The sequence below is a fragment of the Pinus tabuliformis genome, chromosome 7, assembly GCF_031772625.1.
Source record: "Pinus tabuliformis cultivar Carrire ecotype Pingquan chromosome 7, CPIR1, whole genome shotgun sequence".
NCBI lineage: Eukaryota > Viridiplantae > Streptophyta > Pinopsida > Pinales > Pinaceae > Pinus > Pinus tabuliformis.
Window position 1 is genome coordinate 1,288,421,436 of NC_142293.1, and position 19,311 is coordinate 1,288,440,746.

At 37.7% G+C, this 19,311-nt stretch overlaps 1 protein-coding gene across 1 annotated transcript in view; it reads right to left on the minus strand.

The window, feature by feature from the left end:
- Positions 1-19,311, minus strand: part of LOC149252209 (SUMO-activating enzyme subunit 1B-1-like) — a 313,309-nt gene that overhangs the window by 290,321 nt on the left and 3,677 nt on the right. The window contains exon 2 of the mRNA XM_089459659.1: positions 13,714-13,811. Coding sequence (XP_089315785.1) covers positions 13,714-13,796 — 83 coding nt within the window. The 5' untranslated portion in view covers positions 13,797-13,811. The remainder of the gene's footprint in view (positions 1-13,713; positions 13,812-19,311) is intronic.

A 19,311-nucleotide genomic window follows, 5' to 3' on the forward strand; every position in this document is an offset into this window, starting at 1 on the left:
AGAAAATTTGTCAGAAATGAACATTTCAGATCAAAAGTTACAAGAATGAGATGCCTACTGGAATTAGGAGGTATTTTTAACCCATTTTTTGCAAATATTTACTTCTTAAAGTTTCTGTTTATGAAATAGAGAATTTAAAAACTTTAGAATTATTTTTGGCACATCAAATCTAATCCAGAATAAACATTTAAATATATATTGGTCAGTTTACCCACCTAACACAGAACCAGAAAATATTGCTCAGAATCTTTATAAATACACCCCTCTCTTCTGACAGATTATCTAAGAACATGAGAACGATACTTCACACTTCGTGTACAAAAAAAACAGTTTGAAGATTGATAGAAAGATGGGCAAGTATGTTGGAGTTTAACCCCATGATTTGTTAAAACCAATGTTTTAAAAAGCGGTCAAGCCGGCTCCGACTCAGCCGAGCCAGACCGAGCCAAGGCTTGGTCGGCTTGGCCAGCCACACACAAGCACAGCCAACGAGTTATTTTGGGGGGGAATTGGACCCCACAATCAATTATAATTTTCTTTAGGGTGTTTTTGAGGTCCATTTACCTCTCCCAACCCTATAAAAGCTACCCAACCCCCTCTCATTTCCTCACAGCTATCTCATTGCATTTGTGTGAGAATTTGTGAGGAGTTTGTGAAGAGTTGTGGAGTTTGTTTTTGGAGCAGCAATGAATAGTCTTGGGCAAGCATTGGAGCTGCAGTGAGGAGCTTCTTGGGCATCCATTGGAGCAGCATTGAGGAGGCGGTTTGTGCCTAGAGGTATTTTTTTCACTTCTAAAATTTGTTTTTGCTTGGTTTTTTTCTTTATGCAATTCTTGAAATTGAAAAGAGGCTTTTTTGTAAAAGAAATGAACATTGAAGCAATGTTATTTTTTTGTTTTCATTTTCAAATTTTTTCCTTTCATTTCCAAGTCAAAAAATGGCTCCTAGAGTGAAAGATGTTGCTTGGGCATATGCTGAAATGATTGATAATCAAATGCATTGCAAATTTTGTCATAGAAAAATTGAGGGTGGAGGGGGCATTCATAGGCTGAAACAACACTTGGCTAGTATTAGAGGCCATATTTCTCCATGTGAAGCACCATCAGAACAAATTGGGGAGATTAGGAAGGAGTTGCTAAATAACTTTGAGAAGTTTGAACAAGAAAAAACTAGGCAAAAAGAAATAGAGGTTGAAATTGGGAGGAAGAGGAGTATACAACAAATGATGGCTACCAACCCCCATTTTGACTTTGAGGGCTCTTCATCTATCTCCTGTACTAATGCATCCAACCCCTTTCGCTATATTCCTCCCTCTTTGGAGTCCATGCAAGAAAAGGGTAAGGGTAAAATGAAAAAGAGGGGTGTCGTAAGTTATTTCACATCCTCCTTACCATCAGATGCGCATTGTCCTCAAGCTAGTAGATGTCATATGCAGCACACTTTAGATGACCATTGGAAGAAAGAATTGAGAGAGACTGCCTCTGATTACATAGCTAGATGGTGGTATGATTTTGATATCCCCTTCAATGCTTCCCGTTCAACATATTATGAGCCTATGTTTGATGCCATATTTGTTGTTGGAAAGGGCTTCAAAGGCCCTACTATGCATGAGTTAAGGGGGTCTCTTTTGCGAAAAGAAATTTCCTCCATTGATGAGTATTTGAAAGATTTCAAAAGCTTGTGGGAAAAAACAAGATGTACCATCATGTCAGATGGATGGACTGATCAAAGGAACAGTACCATCATAATTTTCTTATCTTTTGCCCACAAGGAACCATGTTTCTAAAATCAGTTGATGCATTTGATAAGGTGAAAGATGCACAATTGTTGTTTCAGTTGTTGGATGAGGTTGTTGAGGAGGTGGGGGTGGCTAATGTTGTTCAAATCATCACAGATAATGCCTCTAACTATGTTCTTGCTGGTAAACTGTTAGAGGAAAAACACAAAACCATCTTTTGGACCCCATGTGTTGCACATTGCATAGACCTCATGCTTGAGGATATTGGCAAATTAGATTGGGTCAAGAACACTATAGAGCATGCCAAAAGCATAACAAAATGTATCTACAATCATTCATGGATTTTGAGCCTGATGAGGAAACACACAGGGGGCAGGGATATTATTAGGCCTGCCATCACTAGATTTGCAACTCATTTTTTGACATTGCAATCTATGCTTTCCCAACATAGAAACTTGCAAAAGTTGTTTTCCAGTGATGAATGGAATGAAAGCCATTGGTCTCACAAACAGGATGGCAAAGATTTGAAAAAGAAAGTTAATGAAGAAATATTTTGGAAAAGGGCAGCAGAGATTGTGAAGGTTGTTGAGCCACTGGTTAAGGTGTTGCGGTTGGTGGATGGGGAAATATTGGCTATGGGCTTCATTTATGAGGCTATGGATCAAGCAAAGGAGCAAATAAAGGCAACATACAAGGATAGAGTGGCTAAGTATGGGCCCATTTGGGCAATCATTGATGAAAGATGGAACAATCAACTCCATCGCCCTATACATGCAGCTGGGTTTTTTCTGAACCCAAGGTATCATTATAAAGCTCTGGAGGCAGGAGCTTTGACTGGGGAGGTTAGAGATGGATTGATTGACTGCATTGACCGCATGGTCCCTATGGAGAGTGATCAGCTGGAGATACACCGACTCTTTCAGTAGAGACACAAGCACCTTTGGCAAGAACCTAGCAAGGATTGCAAGGGAAGCAGATGAGCCAGGTAAACAAACAATTTCAATTTTCAAATTCTTATTTTGTTAAATTGTTTATAATTTCAAAGTTGGATATAATTTGTTGAGCTAACTCATTACAAAACTATGTTTTTCACAGCACAATGGTGGGAGGCATTTGGTAGCCATTGTCCTCAATTGCAGAAGTTTGCAATTCATATTTTGAGTCAAACTTGCAGTGCTACTGGGTGTGAGCGCAATTGGTCTGTCTTTGAGAGGATTCACACGAAGAAGAGAAACTGTTTTGATCAAAATTGGTTAAATGATCTAGTCTATGTCCAATACAACCTCTGGCTTAGACGTAACAAATTGTTGAACAAAAGACCTGATTCAGATCCCATTGTGTTGGAAGATATTGATCCAACATCAGATTGGGTAGTGGAGAGTCATCCAGCAAAGTTTGATTCTGATGAGGATATTGGTCTTGATTTGGATTTACAAACGGAGGCATTAGTTGAACAAAATGTTCAGTTGAATGCAAATCCACTTGTACCAGCCTCAGGCCCAACCCCAAGTCCTCCAGTTGCAGGCGCTTCCTCTACTCAGCCACGACAGAAGCGCATATCTTGTCTATCTCAGCGTGCAATTGTTGTGCGGCCTGCTAGTGCTACCACTTCTACAGTTGCAGTTGGAGATGATGATGAGGAGGAGCCATGGGTTTCCCTATCTGAATCTAATTCAAAGTCTGAGCCAGATGATGTTGGCTCCTCTAGCGGTAGCCAGTAGTATTGGTGACTAGTGATGTTCCATAGTTTACTTTTTTTGTAGACGCCATTTCTAGCCTCTTTGGTTATGTGTTTTTGTTTTGATCTCTATATCATCATTCATGTATGTATTGGGCAGTGCACTGGGTGCCATTTTGATATAATGGATATATTCATGAATCTACTTTGATCATATGTTGTCTTCTCTCTATATTCTAAAGCTTTGTGTTTGAAAACATGAATGAAAATCTTTAAAATTATGTTTTTTATAAAATAAAAAAAATTTAATGTATTTTTTACAACAACCGAGTCATTGAAATCAAACCAGCCGAGTCGATACCGAGTCGGAGTCAGAGCCGACCCTCGATCGTTTCCGAACCAGAGTCAAAGTTTTAAAACATTCGTTAAAACCCATAAAGCCTACCAGTTTTAATTAGCAACTCAAGTAAGTCTCCATACAAAGGTATTATGCCCATACACTGCGCAGGGCTAGAAAGAAGTGGAGAGCCATACTACTGTGAAAGATGTAAGAATTGGTGCTTCTTTGGAGGATTGTGTGAAATCTTAGTGTGAAAACCCCTTGCTTAAGGAAATCAGAGCACTACCTCTAATTATAGCATGGGGAATTTCACTACAAGGTATAACTGTCTTTATGAGGACAAATATATTTCTCCTATACAGGGTCTCCTCGGGCCTAATTATTATGAAATGTTAGGCAGTCAAAAGCTCCTAAGCCTCCCAGGCCGGTGGTCATGGAAGTGATGGATAAATCGGCAGCTTGGGCATGCTTTCATGGCACTGCTCAAGGAGAGTCTCTGATCAGTGGAGCAGGAGATGCTATCTATCATAATGACTCTCACAGGTTGGAATTCAAAGCTAGCTTAGGTTGTGGTACTAATAATCATGCGGAATTAATGACTTTGAGTTTGAAACTAACCCTCTTGCTTGCTTATGAAAAAAGAAGCCAAGATGATTCAAATTCTTTGGGATTCTATTGTCGTCATTAAATGGATGAAAGGGGAATCCATCATAAAAGGTTTCTTGTTCGGACCTATGTATGAGCAAATCATGCCTATGATACTTGATTTTGATCATGTTTCCTTTCATCATATCTGCAGGGAGCAGGACGAGAAGGCTAATGGACTTTCCAAGGCTGGATTATCTCTGGAAGCAAGTCATTAACACATCTATGAAATCAAGGATGGGCAAGCTGCTAAGCATATTCATGAATCTTTTCTTTGAAGAAATCATGTACTGTGTTTCTTGGTTCTGACAATGACTCGAAAAGCTAATGATAGGAGGCTTTAAAATTTTGTGTTTTCTTGTTGGATCACATTCCTCTGTAAATAAGCTTTTTGAATAGCACAGAATTCTATGTAGAATGACATATGGATATATGTTGAGGCACAAAACTCTATGTAGAATGTTATATGGATATAAGTTGCAGCTAATAGGTATATTGGCTGTACAGCAGCTATGGTTTTTGGTGAGCATGAGGGTTTATGCTTCGCTTTTGAGAATGGGAGATCTCATGGGGTTCTTTTCTTTGTTATATTTCCTGTATCAGGAGGGATAATGGAGGTTATAATAGACATGCTACGCTGCAGGTGAGGATTAAAATTTTGTTTTTACTAATGAAAGTACAACTTTTTTCCGAAGGAAGAAAATGTCTCCATACAACGGGTATAAAAGTAGGAATGTTCAGTTTGATAGATAGTCAAGGTGAATCCCACTGAATCCAACCTTCAACATGAGGATGTGTTAAAGTGATGGAATCTTATAGAGTTGGGATATTCTCTAGGTAGGTTGGTGGAATTCTGCCTTCAAAATGAGGAAGATGCCAATCTGATAGAGCACCAGTGAAGATACCTGCATCTGAAGATGTAGACAAGCCAAAGTTACGGCATGTAATCGAGTTATTATCCTAGAGAATAGGGAAGCCTTGCAGATGGCTAGTTGAGTGCCTGAATGAATGGTGGATGGTGCCATCGTCTTATATTATTTCTTTGTAAAATTCCTGAGCTGTAAAATTGTTTAACTTTTGTATTAAGGGGGAGAGGAGATAAAGTCTGAGAAATATTATTTTCATTTTACAGGGGCTATTGGAGTTTTACATTTTAACACTTCAAAATATTTAAAAGTGATAAAAGTTTGTAAAATGTTCACTTTATTTTAGTGACCTGTGACCAATGTAATGCTTAGATATTGCAACTGAGGGTTAGGTGGTTAAAGATATTGTAATGAGACATGATGTGACAGTCTATTGTTTCGATGTTTTGGACTTTACTGTGTGGCACTACCACTTTGTACCAACACTGGATATACTATCTCTGTCTCTTTGACCTACTTTTGTTATCTTTCGTTGGACATTAATATAATTATCTTATCTTATCTTATCTTATATAAGCTAATGTTTTGGGTACCCAACCAAGTCCCATCTTAGTTGAGTACCCAAAAACATCAGTTTAAGATAAATATCCTACACAGTACAATTCAAAAACATGGAAAAATAAGCAAAGACTATGAAATCCTAAATGATAATGTAACAGAGCGTGAGAGATGTATAGCTGCAGCATAAATAACAATGTGCCTTAGTTCGCCTCCCTCGCCATTGGTCATCACACCTTGAGATCTTCAGTGATCTGACTCGGGCCTTTGACATCTTTAGCTCCATTGCCATATTTTATTTTCATATCTCACTCAATCTTTCTTGGTAAGCTATTGATTATTTTGTATTGTGTCATGGTCTTTTATATGTGTCACGGTAGTACTACCACTTGTTTCTTTGTTTCTTTATGTTGTTTTCAACATTTTCTAGGAGCTGTGCTTGCACTCCCACATTGTATATATTCTGATTGCACTCTTCTTCAATTCTATTGAGTCTTGACCTACTTTTGTGGTCATTGGTTGGACATTAACAAAATTATCTTATCTTCTCATTCCATCATCATCTCAATGCATGTGTGAACCCTAAATTCTTACTCAAAGATCTTAGTAGTCTCATAATGGATAAGGCTTAATATCTATGTTACACAGGGACTCGCCCAACCCCACATCCCTCCCCACAAACAAAAGAACCCATGTACACTGCATTCTTGCATTTTGGGGGCTTGGGGACCCTTAAGAAATGTCTCCAAACTGCCGGGAACTTCGCCAAGGACTCGGGAACTTGTTGGCCATCCCCAATATGTTCCTGGCAGATTTTAGGGCCGTTCTAGACAGATTTAAAGGATGTCTTGGGCAGATTTCAATTATTTTATAGGCAGATTTCAAGGATATTCTGGGCACATATCTTCACTTTTGACAATCCTGGACATTGAAAATTGGACATTATGATTATTTTTCCCATCCATTATTTTCTTATTGCACTGAGTCTAAACCTATTGTACAAGTAGCTGCTCAAAACATGGGTTTTGTATCATGGGTTTCAATTTGGATTTCTAATGATTTAAATATTGTATTTTCAGCAACAAACAAAGCCTCCACATCAAGAAAACGGGAAATGCAACATTTCAATGGGCTAATCCTTCTTGTTATTCTCTTGTTCTTTTCATTTTTCCGGTCATCTCAGCTTTTAAATATTATGCATGGGTTTCCAAGAGCCATTCAAGTCCAGTGCTTCCATCATGCCAACCTCAAGCATTGTGAAAACAAACAGATAGTAGTGACTTGGATTGGGCACTAAATATTTGAATAAATTCCGATTCAATCACCTTTTTAACCTGAAATATGAATCTAAGCTATTTATAGAACCAAAGTGTTTTATTGTGGTTTTCAGCACACCTGTAAAAGTCTGTAAAGCTTATTGAGAAGGGAATGCCTTTTAAGTTTTATCATAATCATTATTAACAAGAAATCTGAAGAAGAAAAGATGCTACAAAGACAGTTCTGTATCTCATATGTAACATCCTCTTCTAATTAAATTGCCCAAGGGAGGACAAAGTAGCCTATCGAACCCTCTAGGCTAGTCATTTGTAAAGGGGGAAACCCATTATTTGATGTTATTGAGGTAACATTAAATAATTTGGGGAAAATGGAGGAAAACTTGTAATAGAAGTCAAATTTTGGGCAAATGGAGGGAAACTTATGAGCCACTCAAAATTTAAAATTAGGAAGGAAAACCCCTAAAGGAAATCTATAAAAAGGAGGGAGGAGATTCATTTTGATCATTGTAGATTGTTAATCTTTCTGATTTGTGAGCTGAGGCTCTTGAGGGTTTTAACTTTTAAGACCCCTTTCTTTTGGTTGGTTTCAATGGTGAAAGATTCCACCTTAGCCAATCCATCTATCTCTTTACTCTGTCTAGCAAATTTCTGAGCCAAACTTCATCTTTTTTTTGGCAACAAGGGTTTCTAAGGCAATATCTGAAGCAGCAGTTTACCTTCAAGGAATATACTGTAGCAGTGTGGGCTTAGAAGGCAGAATTTTGTGGCAGCATGGACATCTGAGGCTTTGTTCTGGGCAGCGAGGGTCCATAAGGCTACTCTCTCTGGGAAATCTCCTATTCCAAGCAGCAAAACATCCCTGAGTCATTAACTAAGGCCGCAGCCTACCCTTAAGATACTTTCTGTGGCAGCGTGTAGCTTACAAGGCCGAATTCTCGGACAGTGCAGACTCCTGAGGCATTACTCTGAGGTAGTGAGGGTTTGATGTCATTCCTACTGTGGTTGCGGGATACCCCTGAAGTACTCATTATGACAGCAGCCCATCCTTAATGTCATTGCTAAGGTAGCAAACTCAGTCCTAAGGCTTAATCTGTGGCAGTAAGGCTCTGTTGATGGCAGCGGAAGTGCCAATTGTGATGGCAGCACTTTCTGAGATGACAATTATGACAGCGAAATCCTGTTGAGTTCTAGTCTGTGGCAGCGAAAGATTACTAGCAACCTGGTATTGAGTTGAGGGTGACAGTAGGCTGAAATTCCCTCTGTGAGTCAGTGGATTAGTACAGCTGAGGCAGCGAGGTAGTGAGGGGATCCCTTCCCTGTAGCAGCGAAGTGGGAACCCCTGTTCTGAATTAGCAAGAGAGCATTTAGGGTTGTGGAGAACCTACAGGCCTGTATAGATTCCCTGTGGCAACAAAGGTCAAACCTTCGAGGTGCTGATAATAGAAATACACAGAGGCCGTGAGGAATAGGAGGATCTGGTTGAGGGGGACTAAAGCAACAAGATCCAAATCCAAGGTAGCTAAGCGATCTAGGGAACCAGGACCGTAGCTGACTGTAAGGTCAGACCAGTAGCATAGGGACAACAAGGACTGTTGATACAATTAGTACTAATTTGTGAAATTAAATTACAATGTGTTATTGGAAGGATCATGGACTTGTACCCTACTGTTGAATTGGCTTTATTTGTATGAATTGTTGGTGGAATCAAATACTTGTTTACACTGTTTGAGCATTCAATACTATCTCTGTTTGCATAAATTGGAGGAAAATTGTGCTACTAGTTAGAATACAAAATTTGTCATGTGTTCTTTCAAATGCTAAGGGTAAATTTCCCCCAAGGAATATTACATCATATACCCTTCATGGACCTTATTGCAAATTGAAAAATAATTACACTTAAGTTTCCTACAGCTAAGCTGCAATTTGCTCCTGTTTAGTGGCCAATGATGGAATGTCACTCAACCCTTTATTAAATTGCTTGAGCTTTTTCAGAATTGGCAATTGTAACGGCTATGCATAATATTATATAGTATAGCTTGTTATGCTTACAAGTTTGAAGCAACCACAAATGTTTATGGCAATGTCGTGAAAAGCGCGAGCAGGATTAAATCAGCGCGGGGAACGAATCGGAAAAAATCAGAAAAATCGGGAAAAATCGGAAAAAAGCGGGAAAAAATCATTTGGTACAAAAATATTCATTTTTTTTCATTTTTTTTCAATTTTTTTAATATCTAAACCATCTACAACATAAAATAAATACATTGACACCTAAATATGATAAAAAAACTAATATATAAGATGTTTAATATCATTTCTAGCGCTAAAATCACACATAACATTGAATCATGTCCTGAATAGTAAGTCCTGACTCCTGAGTCCCAACTCAGCCTCAAAATATCAACAAAAAATATGATAATGTATCTCATCATGTCATAATGTCATATACAATAAAATGAGGTCTAATCCTATTGATTTCCTTTGCCCCTCTTGCGAGAAAATGCCACAGCTTTCCCTTTCCCTCTAGATGTAGATGTTGGTGCCTGTGCTGGGGGAGATGGCAGTGGAGTCTGATGTGCTCTAGAAGCTGAAGAACTAGAAGTAGGAGCTATAGGAGGTAGACCACGTCCTCTACTGGTGGCAGGGGTAGCCCGAGCAGGTGGTGTCACCTGGAAACATTACAATCTCCCAATCCTGAAATACTGAAAAACTGATAAGTTTGCTGGATATTAAATGAAATCTAAAATTCTACTTTCTCCATATGAAATCCAATGAGGTTGGAACCACTCTCAAACATCCTGAGTCATTTCATGGTAATGTTAAAAATTTAAGTAAAAGGATGAAAATGAAGATTAAGGAGAATGTCACTTTTACTTTAAGAATTTAACATTACCATGAATAGCATATCCAATGTCCATACTAGGGCCTAGACTTGATCATTAAGCTGCCCCACTCAAAAATTATTTGTTTCTTTAAAAAAAATTGCATGAAAAAACCCAAATGACCAAATGAAAAACCAAAAAAAAATTTATAAAATCATGCTGTCCTGGCAACCCCGTGCTTTTTTTGGAAAAAATCGGCAAAAAAATAGTCGATTTTTTCAAAAAAATGCGATTTAATCGCGCTTTTCACAACACTGGTTTATGGTGAATTCTGAACTTTTTATATTCCTTATATACATATATATCAATTGGGTTTAGCTTGGGTGGTTGGGAGAAATATTGTTATCCTCCCCTCCCAGGTTCAATTCCTGCATGTGACATGTTGAATTCATACTGAATATTTCTTGTAGTGGCTTTGAGCCTTGTTGTCTGAGCAGTCTCTCGAGAACTAAAGCATTTTTGTTCCTCATGTGGAATACAAAGATATATATATTATTGTTGTTCCCTGAAAATTGGGAGGTGAACTCTAGCCGTCCTAGGGATGCATCGCCCTGTTCCCATCATTCCTCCGTCCTGAAAATTAGTGCCACATAGCTAAATATTCTACCTAGAAAGTGTCAATACGTACGAGGAGAGAAGCTAGTTAGATCAATCTGGGTAAACACTCAGAACCTTTACATATGAATGGTGTTTAAAGATATACTTCCAGATCAATCAACAGCAAACAAACTGGGTGCATAAGTAGCGACACATCAAATTCACAAGTGAAATGAGAGAATAGCAATCATTTGGATCGTAGATGCTTGTAGTCATAGTAGGCAATAAATTATGATATAATCACAGCACGTGGAGGTACCTTGACCATGAAATTTAGTTGAATTATCTATTTAAGATTGGCAATAAAAGCATATTGTGAGATCATCGAAGGAAGCAATTGGATGTTCAAGCCATGTCATTAAGTGTCTCCAACCAATCCCAGATGACAGAAAAAGAGGAATGGGATATTGCAACTTTGTAGAAATCAAGACTAAAATTTGTAAGGTATGTGAGAGATGCTTCGTTTGCCTCAACCCATGTGAACAATGGATTGATGTAGTTAATATAGAATTTTGCCTATGATGCTCTTCTCTATATAAATAGTCGATGGCAAAGAGAGATGTTTCCCTTCCCTTGTGTTAAACTTGCCTCCTAGAATTTTACCAAGCAGATACCCATGGAAACAAGGGCATTCCCATAAAACTATCAGAATAAGTGTGATTTTGGACATAATATGCATCATACCTATGCCACATGAGGGATGCGTGCACAAAGACCTAGTCTTATTCAATAAACACAACACAGAGGATAAACGAGGCCTCATACATTAGAATTCCAATAAACAATAGAATAAGACTTGGGACTAATATAATGACCTGGCTACCAAAGAAACTCTAAAGCCAATTACTCTGCAAATAATAAAGAAGCCCGGTGAGGATGTTGTTGTGTTTGACCCACACCAATGTTATGTCTTAAGAAACAATGTTAACATGAAGAAGTATATAGTGAGGCTTGTTGTACTGAGTTGTTTTATATCCAAATCTACCACCATTAACTCGAATCGAAAACAAACAACATCATTATTTTTGGGTTGTCTGACATGAATCAAGACAATCATAGCATCCTTTGCCAACTAGTTAGTCAGTTACATAGAAAACTAACAAGTCTGTAGCACTTTCCATTGTTGGGAGTTATCCAGTCTTATGAGAATCAAGCACTTAAATGAATCCTTTGTAATACTATTAAAACTTGATAGCTCAGGAATGAATTTCTCCTAGAAGAAATCATATCTTCCAATTTTGTTTGAACCACCTATAAGAAAATTTCATTTCTAACAATTCTAATATGATTTTCCAAAAATAGTAAGTCACATCTCAATTTGGAAGTGATTTTCCAAAAATATAAAGTCATGTCTAAATGATCAAGGATGATCTCGACATATGGAATCCATTTTATCATCAAATCAATCATGATTATACAAGTCAAGAACTAATATTTTTATCCTTACTAGTATTATTATTATTATGATACTATTATTTATAAAATATTCTAAAGTCATTCACCTTTAATGGATTAATAAAAACGAATTCTCTCATGAAATAAGTAAATTAAATTGAGAATCTCTTACTTGACAAATTGAACCTCTATCTTGCAATAAAATAATAACTCCACACTTAAGAGAATGTAACTCTCCCTCACTAATTCAATGTATGACTAAAATGTAACTCCTCATTAAATGCACTTGTAACTCCCTCATTCAATTCAATTTGTAACACTCACCAAATACTCTCTCTCCCCCTAATTTGAATTGTAACTCCTCAAGACAAGTGTACCTCATTCTCTATTCTTGGGATGAGTTACACTTCTCCTCAAGTAACTCTTCCCTCATGGAATTCAATTCTCCTATTATTGGTTCAAAGAATGAATTCATTTTGTAACTCTCATTTCTCATCTATTTAAGAAAGAGCAACATGTTCATAGTGAAGAAAGAGAGCTAGAGTTGAGTGTGTGCAAAAAAAGTGTGAGAGCAAGGGAAAAACTGGAGTAAGCGTGTAGGACAAGATCTAATCAAGAGAAGGAGGAGATTTTCCAGCAAAGAGCAAGAGCACTTCAACTGCAAGTTGATCAAACATTGGTGACTTTATTCATTCTCATTCTCTCTCTCTCTCTCTATACTCTGCTAAACAATTGAAGAAATCTAATAAAGGAAGAATCATTTGGGGTTTCCCCTTGTGGGTTTTGCCCTGGTCATTTGACCTAACTCTCAGTGTCTCATATTTGTGTTTGGCTGTCTTCATATGATCCTTAAGTTTATGTTTTATCTACAATAGTTGTTCTGAAAAGTTGTGAAGAAGAAATCTGCATTCTAAGTAATTGTAACAGCATAGTACATTCAATTTTCTGTGAAGTACATTCAGTTTTCTGCGAAGTACATTCAATTTTCTGCAAAGTACATCCAACTTTCTGCAAAGTGCATTAGTTTTCTGCAAAGTACATTCAACTTTCTGCAAAGTACATTCAGTTCCATTCAGTTTTCTACAAAATACATTCAATTTTCTGCAGGTACATTCAGTTTTCTACATAGAACTTTCAAGTTTCTGCGGAAAAAAATAAATAAATAAATCTGCATAGAACTTTCAGATTAGAACACATTTGTAGCACTTTCCATTGTTGGGAGTTATCCAGTCTTATGAGAATCAAACACCTAAATGAATCCGTCGTAATACACTAATATATATCATTCAAAATGAGTAAATGTTAACTGGATATCCATATGACTGTAAATCAGAGTCTGCATAAAAACATAGTCAAAATCGACAAGATGAATTCAACCTGAGGCAAACATGATCTGTCCTGGCACTAATACAAATAGTCATCAGTATGTTTATGATTAAAATACCAAAGACTATTTGTATGGACAATTCTTAAATGTTCAACTATTCTGATGTTTCCCACATTTGTTTTTGTCAAGGAGAAAAGTCCAAAAAGGCATAGATAGTCATTTGTAAATTTCTATAGAATGGGATTTCGGCAAACTCACACCTACCATATATCTTCGTCTAATTGTAGGAGACTATTAGAGAATGGTTACCTTTGGCAAACAAAGCTTTCACATGTAAAACAGAAGATTCCAACATTATAGTTTATACCCAATGCTTTTGAGATCTGAAATACATTTTGAGAGGACTGAAGTACCTTCTTTGTGCATCAACACCCCAGACACGGATTTGACGATCATAGACAGCAGTTTCCTGGTCAGTCAATACCTCTCCATCCATGTTGAAGGCAACAACCTGCAACAAACAAATCCCTGAACCATCAGCCTAAGAAATGAAAGCCAAAAAATTGACAGGAAAATGCCTTTCAGAATATTATTAAATTACAGCTTAATGCAAGAACATTAGGAAATTCTAGAGTCTAGACTCTAAATAAAATATTTTAAGGAAGACAACTAGCATAGCTAGTGCAAATAAAATTTTAAATTAACCAGCAACTACAGCATATATCACACCATAGCCCAACTGTTTTTGTCATTCACCTTGCCAATCTCTTCAATCAGGTTCTTTCCTTTGGCTTCCCCCCATCTTGGACCGCTAATATCTTCAATCCTATCTAATAGTCTAGGACTAAAAGAACCCTTGTAATTAATTGGACTCTACTACAATTATCCATACAGTAGCCAAGTTTTTTCCTACAGTTCTCAATGGTTACATCACCAAATGGGACAGAGCTCAGAAACTCCAAGAAAGAGGGTAAGCTGATTTCGTCATTTCGGAAGGAACAATTGGACTTCTGATCACATCTTCACCCTTACAGCCATGATGAAGCAGGTGAAAGCCGAGAAGTATAAAGTTTACTGAAGTTTTGTGAACTTAAATCAACTTTAAAATTTAAAGCCTTTGGTGCTATTCCTAGACACATCTTATTCCAAAGCCTCAAGACGTGGGCTATCATGATTGGTGATCTCCTTCATTATGACAATACATGAGATGATTGTAGGATCTCCAAATGAGGCAAAGCTAAGAAACTCCAAGCAAGAGGGCAAGATGATTTTGGAAGGAACAATTGGGCTTGTGATCATATCTTCACCCTTACAGCCATGGTGGAGTGGGCTAAAGCCAATGAGCATAAAGTTTATTAATGTTTTATGAACTTACATAAACTTAAAATCTTAAAGCCTTCAACATTACTCCTAGACACATCTTATTCAAAAGCCTCAAGACTTTAGGTCTACCATGATTAGTGATCAACTTTGTTATGACAATATATGAAATGATTGTAGGCCAAATTTAGACTAGTGCTGGTTTCACTGATGATGTCTATGGCACCATCGGTGTACAGCACGGCTGTCCTCTCCCTCCTGCACTCTTTGGTATTTACATCAATGAGCCTGAAGATCTTTTCCATAAGTCCCTTGGTGACACAAATAATTGCAGCCTCTTTGGGATCACCACTGCTATTCTTCTTTTCGTAAATAATATTATTTAATTGTATCATACAATTTCACGTCCCTTGAGGTAATTTGATGTTCTCGTCTATTTCTTTGACAATCATGGGTTACAAGTCAGCCATGGGAAAAACAAAAGTTATGACATTCCACATGTCCAAAGGAGGAGTCACTTTCAGATGACCTCCTTCATAACAGTGTCAATGAATGGAACTTGTGACATCATACGCTAACCTTGGAGTACTGTTCTCTAGCCGTATCTTCACCATGGCACCAGCAACTGAAGCACAATGGGTAAAAGGTATGCTACTTTAACAACATCACAGAGGCAAAGCTTTGTGAGATACAGTATCAGAATACCCAAACAAAGATACACCTCTTCCATACTATGGTAACATCTTCCCTACTTTATGGCTGTCAAATTTGGGATTCCAATTTTGAGAAAGCCCAGATGGTGCTGCTCCAAGAGACTATTAGTGACAATCTTATCTAAAACCACTTGAGCTAGAGAGATTATTCCACATTCTATCATCTATCATCCTAACAAGTCCTTTGTTCCCTATTAGTATGTTGTTTCATGTGCTTGTAATGCTTCATAATGTTCAATGCACGGAAAGTACACAATCACGACCTAATAGATATCCCTTTTTGGCTTTTCAATGCTAAATGCAATTCACAACATAGGGGCATGATTTCAACCAGTACACAAAAGCTTCTAAAGGGATTCTTAATGAGATTTATAAGGCCTACCTAAAAGTAACCTGATCAATCCTAAGGAGACCTCACTCCAAAACTTCAAATTTATGATAATCATTTTCTCGATATGCAGAATGACATCATTGCCATCCCAAGATGCATCAAATTAGAATTATCATTGAGTTTGAGATTTCCAATGGCCAAGCTTCAAGTTTGCTCTCTTTAGCTCCATATTGAGTTAAATCACCCCCTTCCACGATAATGTCAAAGGTGTAGACTCTTCAACTGAAAGCATGGGACTGATGATCATTTGCTTTTAGCTGCCCCATCTACTATGAGGTTTGCGGCAGACTTCATTGTTTTTTGGTACATCAAATTGGCTTGTCGAGGAACTGTTACCCCTCTTTCAGCAGGGGTACATATGAGCAGATTCGTTTTTAGCAGCACCATCGTAAGCCCAAGGAATGCAAGTCTAAAGCCCTGTAAAAGCCCTGTGGGGTGATTTTTATGTGAAAGTGTGTCCTAGATCCCTGGTGTGGACAGTCATGGCCAGTCTCCTTAGCTTCATTTCCATGGTGCTTGATTTTATGGCACTACTGACATCCCCCTGGTGGGCAGTAACTCCCTACCTTGACGGACATCTTTATGTGTTGGGGTGGTATGCAGGCATCCTAGAGGTGGAACTATTTGGCCTTATGATTTATGGGACCACTCAATGTCTAGCCCTATAAAGGTGATTGCTTATTGTACTTTTCCCTTCATTCTCCCTTTTATCGCTACGCACCTACATTTTCCCCACTTGGTTTCCTTGTTGAGTTTGTAACAGTTCTTCATTATGGCATTCTCACATTCTCCAACAATTTGCAGTTTCCAATGCAGTTTGCAAATCTCGGTGTACAAGTTCCTGGAGGATCATTGGTCAAAGTGCTCAAATGAAGCAACAAATTTTACTCTTCCCATGCCATCTGGAAATTTTCTAGGAGGAAGATATGTTCAATCAAAGGGGTCATCCTAGTTTCATGGCACATGTGAGTTTCCAAAGGCATTTTGGAGGTCATTCCTTTGTTAGATGGGACAAGTGACCAATCATTTGGCATCTAAGAACTTTTTCCAACAAAACCCAAGTTCTGGATTTTTCATGCAAGCAAGGGCATTGGAGATCTACACTTTGGGTCTACTTTTCTAGGGGGTAGACCACACATGTGAAGGCTAGGTGAGCCTTCCAAGCATCAAGCAAAGTCAATTTTATCCAAAGTGAAAGGCAATATACCAAGAAAAAGAAAGAAAGCATCTATTTTCAAGCAAAAGGGACCAAGTCGAGAAGGAAACATTGAACTTTCTAAGGCAAAACATTGAAGGTTTGAAGGCAAGTCAAGGAAATGTTGGCCATGGACAAAATATAGCTGTTGAAGTTTTAGTGGGCCTCTTCTCCAAGGAAAGAACCTTTCTTCAAGTCAAGTCATCCTCCTATGTTTGATGTCGCTTTATTTATTAGGGGTTTTATAACCCATTTTTGAACTTGAAAAGTCATGACTCATTTCCATGCTTCGCCTTGACTTGCAGTATGGGCATGGGCCTTCATTTAAGGCATGTTTTGAAAGATAATGAACAATATTTGAGGCCTTATTGGAATCGTTTTAAAGGTGTCGTCCCCCTTTTGTGGGAATTTCTAATCTAAAACTTATTTCTTCACTGTAAAAAGCGAACTTAGTTTTTGACTTCGTCTCTAAGTATTTTGTGGATGACAACCCATTTTGGAGAGCAAAAGGAGAACAAATGTTGAGAGTCTCATCTATAAATTTATAGCTCTCCCTCCTTAGAAAACCATGTTGTGAAAATGTGAGATCATAATGTTGTAATTAAAATTTCTTTGATGCAAACAACTTGTCTTCAATTTGTGGATTGGCTCTTCTATTCTTTCTCTTCTTAGCTCTTGCAAAGATTATTGCACTTTATAAGATATTTAGCTGGTTTTTGTTTAAGTTAAGCAAAAAGTTAGTGGATCAATCTATTGAGGGGATACTTAGTCACTTGGAGAAAAAGGTCTAGGGCACTAGGCCTCAGCTTTTTCCTGTTGAGCTAGAGATTTTGAAATCTGATTTTTGGACAAACACTTATCAGGGTTCCTCCTTAAAGGATTAAATCTCTCTAGTCTCATAGTTGATCCATTGGTTGAAGGTGTTCCACCAAAAGAATTGCTCCTAGTTGGATTTTGGCACCAATAAGAGACTTTGATAAGAGTGGAGGAAACTAGTGGAAACACTTCAAATTCACTTATTGTCCAAATAAATTCAAGGGCTTATTTAGGGAGGGTTGTGATCACAACCCAGCACAAAGAGGTAATTAGAGTGGTACAAGGCAAGTCATCTCTTCACCCCATCTAAAATTTTGAAATCCAAAAATATTTTCTCAATTTACTTGTCTAATTATATTTGAAAACCAAAAATCAGAAAATAAAAAATTTCATTTTATCTTGAGTTTTCACTTAAGATAAAAATGAAAAATAACTTAAGTTTTTCATCTTTAAGCTCGTTTGGCACTTGGGATTTGCTACAAAGACTTACCTAATTGGCCCAAGAAAGGTATAGTCGCTTGTTTTGTGAGAATAAAACTAAATTTCATCAAAACAAGTTGTTGTCCAAGGATTTGCAGCTCTGCAACAGCAAGTTACAGCTCCATGTTACAAGATAAGACAAGCCCCCTTCAAGGGGATTTGGCATTCAAAGGTATATCTCTTCAACCCTCCTCAATTTTCTTATTTCCAGGACCTATATGAATATCGTTTGAAATAGAAAATCCATCCCAAGCTTGTTGGGATCAAAAATATACAAAGATTAAAAATTTGGGTTTTCACCCTCGTGGGAATTTGACTCCAAAACTTAGTAGTATTTTCCAGATTTGCATGTCCCATGGAATATTCAGTGTTTTGAGGTGCTAGTAGGGTCATTGGAAAGCCATTTCAGTGTACTAACATCTCCAACCGATATTCATATTTTATTTGCACATTTTTAGGGTTGTGGGTGGCCTTGAAGTGGGCCCTACCTTGCTAGTTTCTACATTTTTTTGCAGAATTACAGATTTGCAGGTTATGAACAACAAGCAAAAGAGTTATTTCCAGCCACCTACCAAGGGCATAATCAAGGGCAATCATATCCAAGTTGGTAAGGGCTGTCTTACACTCAATCTTGTGCTTTTTCAAGGGTTTACTCTTAAGTTTATTGAATGTCCTGATTGCTGATCTGCAATTTTCTTTGGTAAAATATCATTTACAAATTTGCAATCATCTGAACTAACTCCTAGACCCCACCACCAAATAGAGATTTATAGGCACTAGTCTATTAATCTTGTGGTGGAGTGTTTGTTTGTGTAGAGAAGCCTCCCATGGCCTTTTAGGAGTTGGCCTAAAAAGTGGAGACTCTTGTCGAGGTGACAATGGGCAGTGTCATGTGTGGTGCCACTTTAGCATCTTGCTAGAACCATGGCAAGATTGATAATCTGAGTGGTAATGGGACCTTCATGTGGCACACTGATCAAAGATGTCTTTTCTTATTTATTCAAGAAGCACTTCATCTAAGACAAAAAGCTTCTCACAGATAGCTCTCACCATATACATTGCTAACATTTGATTATATCCCACTTCCAACATCAAG